We start from the raw sequence: 14,233 nt of genomic DNA, 5'->3' as shown, positions 1-14,233 counted from the left end.
ACGGCCCCCCGATGAGGGCTCCTGGGCAGGATGAGTCTAAGTGCCTCCGCTGCTCAGTGTCCGGGGATCCCGCTGGCTTGTCTGTAAAACGGGGCATTTGTGCCGCGTGTGTGCAGGGGGTTGGGTGCGCGCACGTGGCAAGGGGCCTGGAGCAGCCAGGCGGCGTCCCGGAGAAAGTCACGGGAGGAACGGGAATCTGCCATGGAGGCTCAGGTGGGCGCACTTGGACACTTAGTATCCACCGAGTGTAGACCTCTCCACCCCACTGAGCCCCACAGACTGGGAGCTTGAACAGCACAAACGTGTTCTCTCGCCGCTGTGGGGCTGAAGCTGAGAGCGCGCGTCGGCAGAGCCGTGCTCCCTCCTGAGGCTGCGGCAGGACCCTCGGGCCTCCTCCTCCCTGGGGCTGGCCGGCCATCCAGGCTTACGGCCTCCCCGGTCCGCTTCCCTGGACTCCCTCTGCCCCTGCGCACATGGACGCAGGGAAGGGCACTGGGGGCCCAGCCGGCGAATCCAGGAGAAGCACCTCTTCTCAAGATCCTTTACTTAATCACGCAGTTTTACCACAAGGTCCAGGGGTCAGGACTGGAGCCACCGCTCAGCCCACAGCTGCTGCTTCCTGCTTTTGGTTTTGTTTTTCTGTTTGTTTTTTTTCTTTTAAGATTTATTTATTTATTTTAGAAAGAGAGAGAGAGCTCGAGTGGGGGGAGGAGCAGAGGGAGAGGGAGACTCTCTAGCAGACTTTGCTGAGCAGGACATCGCAGGACTCGAGCCCATGACCCATGGGATCGTGACCTGAGCCGAAATCCAGAGCCACCCAGGCGCCCTACTTTCTGGTCTTAATAGAAAATATTCATGGTGTGGGGAGACGACTCAGTGCAGAGCTGCTGCTGGGGGCCTTGCTCCCTCTCGTCTTGCCTGCCGGACCCCGAGCCTTTTCCCCAGAAGCCCCCAGTGGGTCGCGTCGCGTCTCCTTCCAGAGACATTCATAGCTGTGTAAGTTTTCCTTCCTTGAAAACAGGAATCATAGCCTGTTGCAAACAGTGCTTCTGGTCACTGTTTTACTTGGTAAATCTTGGAAACTATCCATCCGTGTCCGTGAATGTGCCTGTCCCTGGTTCCTGGCGGTGGCCACACAGCCTTCCGTCCCTGGGTGTCCAGGTTGCATTTAATATGTGTAATGTGCAGAGAAGCAGGTCAAGGCTTCAGATTAGTGCCCATCACGGAACGAGGGCAGCAGCCGTCCATCTGGAGCGGGCACTGGTGTGTCCAGCCCGCAGCTCAGCCCACAGGCCTGGCCCACCGACGTCTGCCAGTCTCCATCTAATGAGTGACTTTGGATTAAAGTGGGAGGCAACAACAGGGCACCGATCTATATTAAATCTCCGTGAAATGAAAATTGCAAAGATTTACTTAGGGTCGCCACATGCGGAAATGTAATGACAGCCTCACGCCTGACATTCACTCGCCACTGGACAGATAACTGAGCTGCCGCGTGGGGGATTATGAAAGCCTCCTGTCCGTGAGGATAGCTCCCCGCTGACGTCTGTGGCCGCTCATGCGGCGGTCCGGCCGGAAGCGTGGCACGCAGTCCTGCTGGGGGCAGCCACCCACGCTCGGGTCATGCGTGGCCAGTCCCCACGTGACATCGGTGACTCACTCTGACGACCCGTACTTTGCTCATTAAAGACCTTTCCATGTTTTTCTCTGTCAAAAAAGTCCAACAGAGGAGGTTGGCATGAGGTCTGGGGAGGAGGAAGGCCCTCGCATGGGCTTGGCAGGGCATCTCCCCAGCGCTGCCCCATTGCGTCCGCTGTCCGGGCTGTTTCTGTAACTGCTCATTCGCTGCAAGCGTGTCCTGCCTCATGACGAGGTTTTGCACGACTACTTCCTGAGCTCCCGGAGGGTCAGGATGTCCCCGGCTAACGCCAGCTGACAGGTTTGAGGTGCGGGCTTGTGGGAAGTGATATCATGGGGGGACTCCCTGCCCAGTGCCCCCCAGGGTTCCCTCCCGGTCACGACGGTCATTTCCTATTTCATCAGTGCTTAAAGGGTGGGTACTGCAGGCCCCTGTCCCAGGCCCTTCACAAGCAGGAGCATATGGCAGGGGCGGCCGTGCTGTGTCTCCCCGTCCTGAGCACAGGCCACCTTGGCAGCTCCTTGCCCGAGCTCTCGGCCACTCTTCCCTGTCACAGAGACCACCACTGGCAGCCAGGCGTGCCATGTGAGTTTTAACCCAGAAGACGTGTCTTTGGGAAGGGGAAGAAACAGGGGGGACAGGCGGGATGCCTTCGAGAGCGGTCAGCATTGACGGTGCCGTGGACCCGGTCTCGCTGTGTTGCTTGCTGGAATCGCAGACAGCAACCATCTTTGGAAATCTCAACGCACACCAGTCAGGCCTTCCCATGAAGAGTAAGGTTGGCCTGCTCCTTTCACCCCCCAAAAGTCTCTTATATCACAGAGGCTTACACGGGGCTTCTTCTGCAAAAATCAAGGTGGGGCAGGTGTGGTGCTAAGATTTATGGAAACACCTCATACAGCTCTCTCAAAACCCCATGTGCTACTGAGATTATCACCCCACTCTACAGATGGTAAGACTGAGGCACAGAGAGGGACCCCAGTGAACCTCACGTGCACTATTCCGAGTGAAAGAGGCCGCATGTGAGCAATCCCTCACTCCACCCTAGGAGATGTTTTGGGAAAGGCAAGGCTATAGGCCCAGAAAGCCCGTCAGTGGTCAGGGGTGAGCAAGCACAGGAAGGCTTTTTGGGGTGATGGTGGAATTCTCCATCTTGACCGTGGTAGTGTTTACACAGCCGCGTGTGTTTCCCACATTCCGGAGGGTGCGTCTAAGCAGGTGCTGGGTGTTCATTCTACCTTAGTAAGCCTGACTTGAAACAAATCAAAGTACAGGTGGTGACGGAGTTATGGAAGTAGTCGGGGGTGACCGTGACACAGCGTTGGGAACGTCCTTCCTGTCGTCGAACCGGACACGTCAGCACGGTTAACCCTACGTTTGGTGTTAAGTACCCCCGAGGCTGCTGGTGCGGAGCGCAGCCTGCGGACCTCGTGGGGCCAGGCGGCTGGCGATGAGGCCCGACGCGGGCCTGGGGAGAGTGAAGCCCCTGGTGCAGGTCCCCTACCTGGTCCTCAGAGCCCGTGGCTCCATCAGCACTGTCCCTCGACAGAGGAGGAGACGGGGGCCGAGCCAGTGCCCCCACCCCCCACCCCGGCTGGCGGCCCGCGGTGCTCGGTGCAGCCCTCCGCCATTCTGGCCCCGGGCGCTGGGTGAACACCTGCCGGAATCTGCCTGGAGGGGCCTCTGACCTTGATTGTTCATTTGTAATTATTTTGGAAAATTTTGTCGTTCACTTAGGCGGTGGTTGGCGAGGAGGGGGAGCTGCTGAAAGCCGAGCATTCCCTTTAAAATGACATATTTAGCGCTCTGCAGTGTAATGAGGCTGCTTAATGAAGTCCGTATCCTTGAAAGTCCGTCCATGTCCCTCATCTGTCAGCAAAGACACCTTCCGACGTGCTATTAATGGACCACCACGTCCCCTGCAGTGCCGGAGAGAGGCCCGCACCGCAACGACCCGGTTTAGGGGAGGGGGAGGCACGGCTCCTCAAAATTGCGTTTTAAACCAGCCTTATTAAGCAAAAAATTAGTGCAAAATCATCCCAACGACGTGCTCATTAGGAGACGCTGATGCCTGGCCGCTCCCCTGTTCCGACAGCTTCACTCAGCGGCCACTGGCTGTCCCCCCTCCCTGGCCAGCTCCTGCGCCCGCACCCCCGCCCCGCCCCTTCTCCTAAAGCCCGATGGGCCAGCCAGGCTGGGTGCAGGCATCCTGGGGGGAGAAACAGGGCTCCGGGACATGGCCACAGCCCGGGGAATGGGCCCCCTCCCCAGTCCTGTTCTCGGCCCTCTCTGCAGGGTTGCGCCTGACCGTGACCACATTCACCTTGCTCCCTCTAGCTCTTGCTGTGAGGATGTCCCCTCACCAAACGGAAACCACTTCTCCCTTGGGCGCTGTCCATGGTCTGCGTCGAGCAGCCTCGCCCCACTTCCTGAACAGCCCCGTGGGCAGCAGTGGGCCCCCCACCTGAGCTGACCCCTGTCTGCTCCAGGCCATGGTCATGGGCATGGTTTGGCGTTGGCTGCAGGGAAGGGTGTCCCTGGGGAGACTGAGGATGCAGCAGGAGGTGTGAGAGCGGAGAGCAGGGGCTCGTGCCCGTGTTTTTAGTTATGCGGCTGACCCTCTCTTCTGTTTTCAGAAAGGGTCTGAGGACCTAAGCCCTGGGTGCCCAACTCAGCCTTTGGCCCAGGACCTTGCAGGGCTTAAAACGGCTCACCGTGTGTAGGGAAACCCCAGTCCCGACAAGCAGGCAAGGGGGTCACCCTGCTAACCTCAGTCAAGCACACTCAAGGCCAGACCGTCTGCGGAAAGTCAGGGAGTTGCAAAGACCTCTCAGGGCGCGGTGGGGCGTCGGGAGAAACGGGCTGTGAGTGGGGGCTCGCGGTGCTGCCGCTGTTCGTATCCTGACAGCAGCCGAGGACCCGGGGACCCACACGGGAGGTGAAACTGTACGTAGTATGACACATGCACAAGTGAGTTCAGGACACACTCCCGGGCAGAGGATAACGGGGTGGCCCCAGCCTGTTCTTACCCAGCGTCCACCAGGCTGAGGGCGGCCAGCGGCTCTTCTGTGTCAGCCTTTACCTTCCAGACCGGCCGGGCTTTCCCTAAGCCAGACGCAGTCGGCGCCGCCCGAGGTAGTGACCAGGGTCTTGAGACACCAAACTACATTTGGAATATTTTAAGGAACATGTGTCTCATTAGGAGAACAGGGCTGCCCAGAGAAGCGGCTGCAGGAGAGAACAGGCCAGAGACAGACAGAATGAGTGAGGATGCGCGTGCCAGGACAGGGGCCTGGGGACATGCTCTGTTCCCTGAACACAGGCATTTCGGGAAGCAGCCCCTGGGCGTTCTGGGGCGAAGTTCTCACGCCATCTGGTGCCCCGATGTCACTAAGGTGGGCAGGGAGTGGACAGGAAGTCTGGAGGAGCGTGCTCTTCTGAACGTCACTGTCGACCCCACAGCCCGGAGGGGAGACTCGAGGGTACATAGAGAGCAGTGTTCTGTAGTGAGAAAGCTTTGGTTTATTCTAGAATCCCAGATTCCCGAGTATAAAACGATCATCCTCCCAGTTGTCTGTGATGTCTGCAGTGCAGGTGCCGCCCGCACGGATCTCGCGATCCCCTGCGCGCAGAAGGCTGCCGGCAGTCAGGCTGCTTAGTGCTACGCTCAGAAGGACAGGGATCTTTATACCTGAATCATCTTGTTCAGACGCTTTTTTCCAACAGTCGTCTGGCTGCCAGGGGCCCGTTGGCATCAACAGACTCACAGATGTGGGGGTTCTGAATCTCAGTTACCAAGAATCGTGGGTGTACGCACCCCTGAGTGATGAGTGGCTCCCTCCCCAGATTGCATTCAGTGGACAGCATCCAGGCTGCGCCACACAGAGCCCTCCGGGGGCCTCGGCACACCTGGCTTCCGCCAGCACTGCGATGAGCTGCCGGGCCGGGTCCCACGAGCCCCGGCTCTGTCCGGCCGGCTCCGGAACCCCCTGGGCAGCTGTGGGCTGGGACGGAGCCTGGACTCTGCCCCGGGTGTTTGCCCGTGCGTGAGACTTAGATACTGTTCCCAGGGATTTTGTAACTTCGGTGCCTCTGTGGCCAAAAAGCAGGGACACGCTGGGAGGGCCTCGGACACAGGTTCCAGGCCAAAGCCAGCCTGTTGCAGAGTGAAATGCGTCCTGTCAGATGCCTGTGGCCATCAGAGAGCGCTGCAGGTCCCATGTGCGTCTGGGGTTTGTGGCCAGTTCCCAGCGTGGCTGCGGCCTCATTAGCATAGCAAGTGCTGTCCACTGGGAGCTGGAGGCTGGGCTCCTGTCAGGCTGGATCAGGGCCCCCGGGAGGGCAACCGACAGTGGCCTCATCACTTTAGACAAAACGGGCTTGGAGGCGAAACCAGGCTGGTTGGGAAGGCTCTCCCCGTCAGCACGCAGGCGCTAGAGCCGCTCCTAAGAAACCCTTGAGCTAGGATCCTGTCCCAGGTGGCACCCCGGCCCCTGTCAGGGCCTGAGGGCCTGAGCACCATGGGGGCAGAGGCCACCGGCCAGGCCCACGTACAGCTCCGCTCTGCTTCCAGATGGCCGTGCCCCCGGGAACGCAGACCACAGCGGCCACGGGAGCCACGGAGCGACGTCCCTCTGCATCCTGACCAGGCAACAGCCCATAGAGCCCACAGAGCCAGCCACAGAGGGACAGAAACGTCAGTTTACAAGTTACCCCTCCACGCTGACTTTCAGAATAACCTGGCTGCCTTCCTGCTCAGAAAGCCTCCTTAAAAACAGCTTGTATACATTTGTATCAATACATATGCTTCCGGCGCTTCAGACTGGGAAAACCCAGCATAAGTCATTTTGTAACACAGGGAAAACACTGGCGTCAAAGAAGGTTTTGGTAACTACTGGAGGATTTTTGCATTTACGGTAACGTGGGTATTGCTCCTTTGGAGTTAAATCTGCAAATGTGTATTAATTTTCTAATTTTATGGAACTGACTTTCGTTGGGGTATGGAACATAACATCCAGGGTTATGATCCAAAGAGGTAATTAATTGTTGGAGAAATGATTTAATACATTGTAAATCCCTCTATTTCCATCCCTTAGAATGGGATGCGAAGAGCGATTAAAGACTCAGGACATATCGCAGGCAAATTCACAGGATAAAATTGCTGTAATCACCGTCCGCTGGATTAACCCGGGCTCTGGGGCCTCTGCTCGGTGGTTCTAATCGGACTCCACTCAGATGGCCCAGGGCGAGGCGAGGCAGGCTGTGCTGGTCTCGGAATGGCGGTTTGTGCGTTTCACGCATCCTTTCAGGAAAACAGTCCTTTGGGAGGACGTGCCTCTTCCTTTCACGTCCCAACCTGCAAGGGAAATAGACAGGCATCTTTGGCAAAGCAGGTGTCTGCACCGGGACGCTCGTTAGCTTACTTGTGCGGTAAAACAAAGTTCCCTGAGGATTCAAGGACATCTGCACAAATGAAGAGAAAATCCCATGTTTGGGATGAAATCGAGCAAATGAAACAGTCAGAAGCCAGTGTGCCTGGGTCACGAGGGCTTGTGGATGAGCTCGTGTGGGCGGGTCGGCCCGGGCTGGTCCACGCTGTGGGTCCCTGGGGGCAGAGCTAGGTTAGGGTGCAGTGCTGCTCTCCGAGTGCCGATGCTGGTACCTATGACTGAAAACCAGGGGTGCTGTTTTAGGTAAGTGAATTTCCTACCTGGAGGAAAACAAAGATCTTTGGGTGTCCAATATCCTGGGCACCATGAGAACAGAAAGTGCTGGGGCCACACTGTCTCACTGAGTAGGTAAAAATGCTCCCATCAAAATACCCAAAGAAGGAGAACTACGGATGCAGTTGGTCATTTGAAAGAAAGGAAGGAAAAGGAGGCGGTGTATGTCCAGGAATGCTCAATCGTTAGCTTAACCGTGAGGACGCCCCCACTTTTGTTTTCCAACCCGTGTGCTTTCTGTCTCCACTCGGCAAGCTGGGGGTGTTCACACCCACACCGGCCACAGATGCACAGGTCTGTGAATGCAGACAAGGATACAGGACCCCAGCCCAGCAACCTGCCTCTCCTGACCCCAGCAAGGGACCCCTGGGGAGCCACTGAGCCCAGGGAAGCCTGCCCCAGGCGCCCACGAGCCGGGCTCCACCGGCTCATAACCTGAGTTTAATGAGCCTCGGTCTGCGAGCGGCTCAAGCAGCGGCCAGCGTGGCAGAGACCCCCAGCTCTGTGGTTAGTACAGGAGAAAGGCAGTGTTGGCTTCAAGACATCCCCTCGGCTGGGGCGTCCGTGTGCTGCTGGCTCCCCAGGCTTGGGCGTGGCTGGCCAGTGCTGGGCTGCAGTTGGAACTGCTGACTCTACAGAAAAAGTGCCACCATTTCATGGTAGAAAATGGACCACGGCGTTTCTTGCCCCCTGCCCTGGCCTCAGCTAGACCTGGAGAGCCAGGCTGGAAAGAGGAACAAGGACGGGGCATGTCCTCTGTGTCTAGCTCTAGAATTTATTCCTTGAATCGGTGTACATTTCCTGCTTATGACAAAGGTGAAAGAAACAAAGGCACCCACACCTTTGCCTCGGCACAGCCTCGAGCCGCAGGGTCCGCTGTGGCTGTCACGAGCCACGTGTGGCCACTGATACTCGCAACAGGGCTGGTCCAAATGGAGAGGGGCTGTAAGTGCAAAGACCCAGTACAAAAAAAAGACACGTGAAATATCCCCCTGATAATTAAAAAATACTGACTGCATGTTGAAATGATACTATTTTGCATACATTGGGATAAACGAAAGTCATTACAATTAATTTCATCTGTTTATTCTTTTACGTGGCTACTAGGAAAGCTACCATTTCACGTGTGGCCCGGTCTCTTTGTGTGGCCAGCCGGGTTTAAAGGGACCCTCCCTCACACGTCGTCTAGATGTACCAGCAGGTACAGGTTTCCCGCCCGGAGACAGGTTCTAAATGAAAACAAGCATCTGGGAAAAAGGCTGTTTCAACACCAGTTGTAAGCAAAGCCCTTTCCTATCTCACTCGTCCCCAGCGCTGGAGAAGTGCCGGCTCCGGGGGCTAGAAGCACCAGGAGTTCTGGGAGTCCATGACCAGAGCCCCCGTCGGATGTTTCCAGAGAGTGGAGGGCTTGCTAACGGGGAGCCTGCTTCACTGTATTTTGGGCACAGGGGCCGTGGAGGATCAGACCTTTTGTGCTGGGAGTTCTCAGAACGGGGAGGCCAAATGACTTGTACCGATAGAGCAGATTGCTGCGTCAGCCTTGTGGAAAAGCCAGCCTAATTTCACGTTAAGAAATGACTCCACCACACCCCAGCGAGAGGTGGGCTGAGGTCCTGAACAGTCGATCATGTGGGGACATACAGCTGAACAACTAAAATATAAAAAAAACCAAAACCAAAACCAAAAACCAAAAAACCACACATTTAATTTTTTTGAAACCAAGTAATTGGAAGAACATAAGATTAGTTAAATGGTCCTTTAAAAAAAATGTTGTTTTTCATCTAAGAAGGGGCAGAGAGATTTTTTTCCTTCACCTTTTTCTTAGTATTTCATACATTTGCTGAGTGGTTCTTACACACCGGCGGTCTGCGCCTCACAGACTTTCTAGACTCCGTGATTTAGAAGCATGTGGTCCAAGCTGACACAACTCTCTGAAAATTGAAACTGAGTTCAGTCACAAATGAACATGTTTAATTTGATATTAAAATTTAATCATATTATTTTAAAAAATAAGTCAGAATCATAACTTCATTCTGAATAGCAATGATGTACTGGATGCGTCTGGTTTCAACCAGAAAGAGCGGCTCTGCCTCAGACGATGACCAGGAATTTATAAAGTTGATCCAGGATCACTTTGCAATGACCCTGGAAGCAAAGGACGTTGGAATTCCCGGCTGTCCTGCCTTCCCTTACCTGAAGGGGATTCGAAACAGAGCCGCTCGCACTCAGCTTTCTGAATATGCGAAACTGATAAAAGTAGTGTGTTAGGGAGAAAAAGACAGGGAAGAAATAAATATGGAAATTGGCAAAACCCAGTATTAAGCATATGTCTTTATGAATAAGACTTAATCACACACTTCATTTTGCAAATACAAAAGGGCCTTTTGAAATGTATTAATTAAAGTTAAATGCTTTAGACAGGCCGCTTTGTAGGGCGGAGGTTCTCTCCTCATTAGCATAGCGTTAACGACAGCCGAGGAAATTGGGTTAATAAAGCTGGATATTGCAGCAGACCCGCTGGGGTGCAAACGGGCGTGCACAGCCTGGTCCCCAGGGTGGCTGGCCGGCTGTGCAGAGTGTGTGGACCCCTATGGTGGCAGAATTCTGCGCCAGGCACCCACATCCAAGAGACAGACCCCAACACCAAGAGACAAACCCATCGCCTTTCCACAGGTCAGGAAGCAGCCCCTCCCACCAGCCTACTCACCCATGGCCCTGCCTCCTCCCCTGGAAACGCGTGGGGGGTTGGTGTGGAGGTCAGCGGGGCTACACCGGGCCCTTCCCTGACACCCCAGGTCAAGCGGGACCCTCCTCGGACAACCGCCTGTAAGCAGAGGGCAGCCGGCAGGTTTCCATCCAACTCCACAGGGGCCACACCCTGGCAGGACCTTCTGGCGTGAGCGGTGGTGGCTGGGGAGTCCAGGGACTGTTTAGGGGACAAATTCCGCAGACTTGGAGGCAGCCAGTGTTGGCGTCCACTCACCTCTAGAGGTTCGTGCCTCTAGGCAGGCAAGAAAATAAACATAACACTCTGACTTGAGAGAGCCGAAAAGCTACTGCCCGGGGTTTTCCGGCGTCATGGGCTGTCCAGCTCCTTTGCAAACGACAGCTGCGGGCTAGTTCAGGGCGCAGGGAGCCACTGGGCTGCAGGGGCGTCGAGGTCGTGGAGCCTCAGAGACTGGAGGTACCCGGCGCGGGCACCGGCGTGGTCGGGAACGTCCCCACAGGAGCCGGCCCTGCGGTTGGGGAGAGCCCAATGCGAGGGTCCCGAGCGGCCAAACCGAGCTAAGTGCTCTCCCTGCAATCGGAGAGAACCCGGCTGGCACCCAGCAGGACCACTCCCCTGGAGTCACGCCGGTCCCCGCTCGGGCTGTAGTCCTGGTTTTTTTTTTTTTTTTTCAGGGTGAGTGGCGGTGTCCGGACGAGCCAGGGTTTGTCATCCGTCGGAAGTTTGCCCATCGGGCGCTCCGCGGGCTCCGGGGCGCCGATGCCAGTGCCCCCGCTCTCCGGCTCAATCCTGTGCACAGACACGCTGAGCTTCTCGCGGCCCTACCCGCGCGGTTCAGCTCGCAGGATCTGGAAGCGACGTCCCGCCGCCTTCTCCCGGTGGGCGGGGTTCAGTCGGGACGGGTGACACAGTCCTGGGGGCAAGGTGAAATGCGGGACGCGTGCGGGAGGAGGGGCGGCCCGGGGCCCTCATGGCTTCTCGTTACAGTGTTTGCAAAGCGCCGAGGGCGTCCCGGAGAAGGCGGTGCACTTGTCAGGGCAGGGCAGCGGGGCGCCCGCGGAGAAGGGGTATACAGCGGCCTGGCCAAAGGGCGTCAGGGGCGCAGCGGCCACAGGCGCCGCCAGGCCCTGGCCCTGGTTGAGGTAGGCCACGAGGCGCCGCATCTCGTCCAGGGCCTGCGCCTGCATGAGGATGTAGTTCTTGGCGAGCAGCAGCGTGGCGATCTTGGAGAGCTTGCGCACCGACGGGCTGTGCGCGTAAGGGATGACGGCGCGCAGCCCGTCCAGCGCGTCGTTCAGGTCGTGCATCCGCCGCCGCTCGCGCGCGTTTATGCTCAGCCGCAGCGAGCGCTGCTCCCGGGGCCGCCGCCGCGCGTCCGCCGCGCCCCCGGGCCCCCGCCGCCGCCGCCGCCGCTGCTCGAAGGCGTCGTCCTCGTCGCCGCTCTGCTCGCCGCTGCTCTCCGCCACGGCCGCGGCGTGGGGCGCGGGCGCCGCGGGCAGGTCGCCGCCCGGACCCGGCGCGCCGTAGCCGCGAGCCGCCTCGGGCCCCCGCGCCGCCCCGTAGGCCAGGCCCGCCGTCGCCGCCGCGTAGCCGTGGCTCAGCGCCAGGTACGCGTCCCCCGACAGCGACTTGAGCTCGGCCATGGCCGCGCGGCCGCCGCCGTGCAGCTCCGGGCTCGCGCGTCGGTCCGGCTGTCGGTCGGTCCCGAGCCTCTGCGCGCCGGGCCTCTCCGGCCTCCTCGGCCACGCCTCCGGGTCGCCTCCTCCTCCTCCTCCGACTGCGCTTCCTCCTCCTCTTCTCCGGGTCCTCGTCCTTCTCGTCCTTCTCGTCCCCCTTCTCTCCCTCCTCCTCTCCTCCCCCACCCCTGGCTGCCGCGTGCAGGGCTGGGCCCCGGGGCGGGCTCGAGCTCCCACTCGCTCCGCTCCAGTTTTAAGGTGCGGGGGCGCCCGCTGGGACTTTGCAGCCATCCAATCAGAAGGGACTTGGTGACCGCCTCTTCTCGGAGCCTGTCTCCACAGGGGGCGCAGACCGACGGCCGGGGTGGCGGGAACGCTGGGATGGAGGGAGCTGGAGGTCTGGGTGGAGATGGGGTGGCGGCGGTGTTACCGGCTGTGGGTTGCCACCACCGAATGCTCGCGCCTTACGTGGGCACCTGCCTCGTGCGTCTTGTCTTTCGTTCCTCTGGCAGGAGCTGGAGCCGGCGACGCGCAGGGGTCGGAGCAGGGAGTGCGCAGCCAGACTGGGGATGTGTGCGGCGCACGCCTGGGGTGCTCTGCGGGGGTCTTGGGTGTGCAGCCCCGAGTGGGGGCCCTCGCGGAGCCGAAGCACAGTTGGCAACCCAATCCACAAAGCGCTCACTCTGGCCGCCAGCCTTGTGGCTGCCAGCCTTGTGGCCGCCAGGCTCAGAGGCGCCATTGGGGACCCCCCTGGGCCTCCCGTCCCCGCCATCCACTTTCCCAGGGTACCTGCGTCCTGCAGTGGTTTCCACGCTCCCCCAGGTCGTAGTGATTTAAGGCAGGGATTGGAGTTTGAGGACAAAACTTCTTGTTTCGGATAAACTTCTTGTTTCAATTTTGTGGTGCTTCAGGCACCAGGGTTTCTCACACTTGTCCAAGGGCAGAAGGGGAGTCTCCGGTTTTCTACTTGCTAGGCTGTTAGGCTGTTGCTCCGGGGCGGAGTTGGGGAGGATGGCCAGTGAGAGACTGGGGGCGGGGGTGGGTCCTAAGTCTGTCCTGTGCCCCCCCCCACAGTGGCATCCCCAGACCACGTGCTGCCGAGCATCTGTGGAGGCACCAGGTGGAATGTGTGGTGTGGGATTCTGCAGTTCTTCCATCAGCCTACAAGGGGTGGGGGCTGTGTGGTCACCGGGCACAGCTTCCTCAGTGGGAGGAGCTGGCGGCCAGGGAGAGTTCCAGTGGCTGAGGAGAGGGGTTGGGGACTAACGCCAGACCTCTCTGAAGGTTTGAGCGGGTGGAGCAGCCCTGGAGTTCCTAACACAGGTTCAAAGACCCCAGGAACAGTGCAAACGGGGGCGGGCGAGGAGCTGAGGGCATGGTTCTGTCCTCCAACCCTGGGTAGGCTTGGAGAATACAGAGGGAATGGCTTAACGCCTGCCTCCACGCGCTACCAGGGCCCCGCTAGCTAACTTTCCTCCATGTTCTTGGACCGAAAACTACAAAAGCTGTGTGCCCACAGCGGCTTGCAAGCCTTCTCCTGGTGTATCCAGGGGTGCTGCTGGGGTGAAGGCCAGGACCCCAGACTTTCTCCTAGGTGGGAAGATGCCTGGAGGCCCAGGAGCTGGGGAGGATGCTTGGTTGCCACTCAGTCGAAAGACAAGGGTCACCCTGCCTCCAGCACGAGACCCTGGCAAGGTGGCTTCATGTCTCTGCCCTCCAGGTTCCTTCAAGGAGAGAACAGAGATGGTCCGTGCTTTGTTGCGTGCTCACGGACGGTGAGTAGTGCTGTGTGCTGTTGTGGAGTGAATGGCCAAGAGCCACAAGGCTCTGGAAATCCAGCAATGACTCGGATCCTTGCTCTCAGGGGCTTCTGTGCTGTGTGCAGGTGTCGGAGGACACAAACACAGAGGTAAGCCGTCACGGAAAACCCCAGAGCCCCCTTGCTCCGGGCGTTGCAGAGACATGAGCGGAGAGGAGCTGCATGCAGGCTAATGCCCGTGTCTGCTCTGGAGGGCAGGTCTCACCTACCATGTGTCCTGGCGCAGAACAAACGGGTGGCAAGGATGAGAAGGGTCTGGGCTGAGGCCAGGCACAGGCAGGCTCTGGGGACAGCCTGGTGTGGACAGGGGGCCATGGTCTGAAGGGTGAGTGGGTGTTAATTAGGCCAAGGGGCTGGGGTGGGGGCATACAGGCTGTCAGAAGGAGCATGGGGCATTGGAGGACAGTGGCAGGGGGCCAGCGTGGGGCCAGTGCATCTGGGGTCGAGGGGACCAGTCACGCTGGGGAGTTTGGTCTTGGATAGAACAAGCAGTCGTTGAATGTGCTCAGGGGAGCATTCCCAATAGACCGCTGCAGTCAGAGTCTTGGGGCACTTCCTCCCGGGTGTCCCCCCAGCCCGGCATTGCGACCAGGGGGTGAAAGGGGACACGGAGAGAAGTGGGCTACTCCACAGGCACCCTGAGGCGAA

The 14,233-nt window shown here is 58.6% G+C and overlaps 1 protein-coding gene across 1 annotated transcript; it reads right to left on the bottom strand.

Moving 5' to 3' along the window:
* Window positions 1–11,058: 11,058 nt before the first annotated feature.
* BHLHE23 (basic helix-loop-helix family member e23) lies at window positions 11,059–11,733 on the bottom strand. The gene has a single exon (XM_045795523.2). The coding sequence runs from the start codon at window positions 11,731–11,733 to the stop codon at window positions 11,059–11,061; it is 675 nt and encodes a 224-aa protein (XP_045651479.2).
* Window positions 11,734–14,233: the final 2,500 nt, after the last annotated feature.

The sequence above is a fragment of the Ursus americanus genome, chromosome 22 (genome assembly GCF_024610735.1).
Source record: "Ursus americanus isolate L20-20 chromosome 22, mUrsAme1.1.p, whole genome shotgun sequence".
Lineage (NCBI taxonomy): Eukaryota > Metazoa > Chordata > Mammalia > Carnivora > Ursidae > Ursus > Ursus americanus.
The sequence above is the reverse complement of the archived record's forward strand: the minus strand, read 5'-3'. Positions and strand labels throughout refer to the sequence as shown.

Bases quoted from the DNA above. Each gene is read 5' to 3' on its own strand.
- BHLHE23 (XM_045795523.2), bottom strand. From the start codon at position 11,733: ATGGCCGAGCTCAAGTCGCTGTCGGGGGACGCGTACCTGGCGCTGAGC.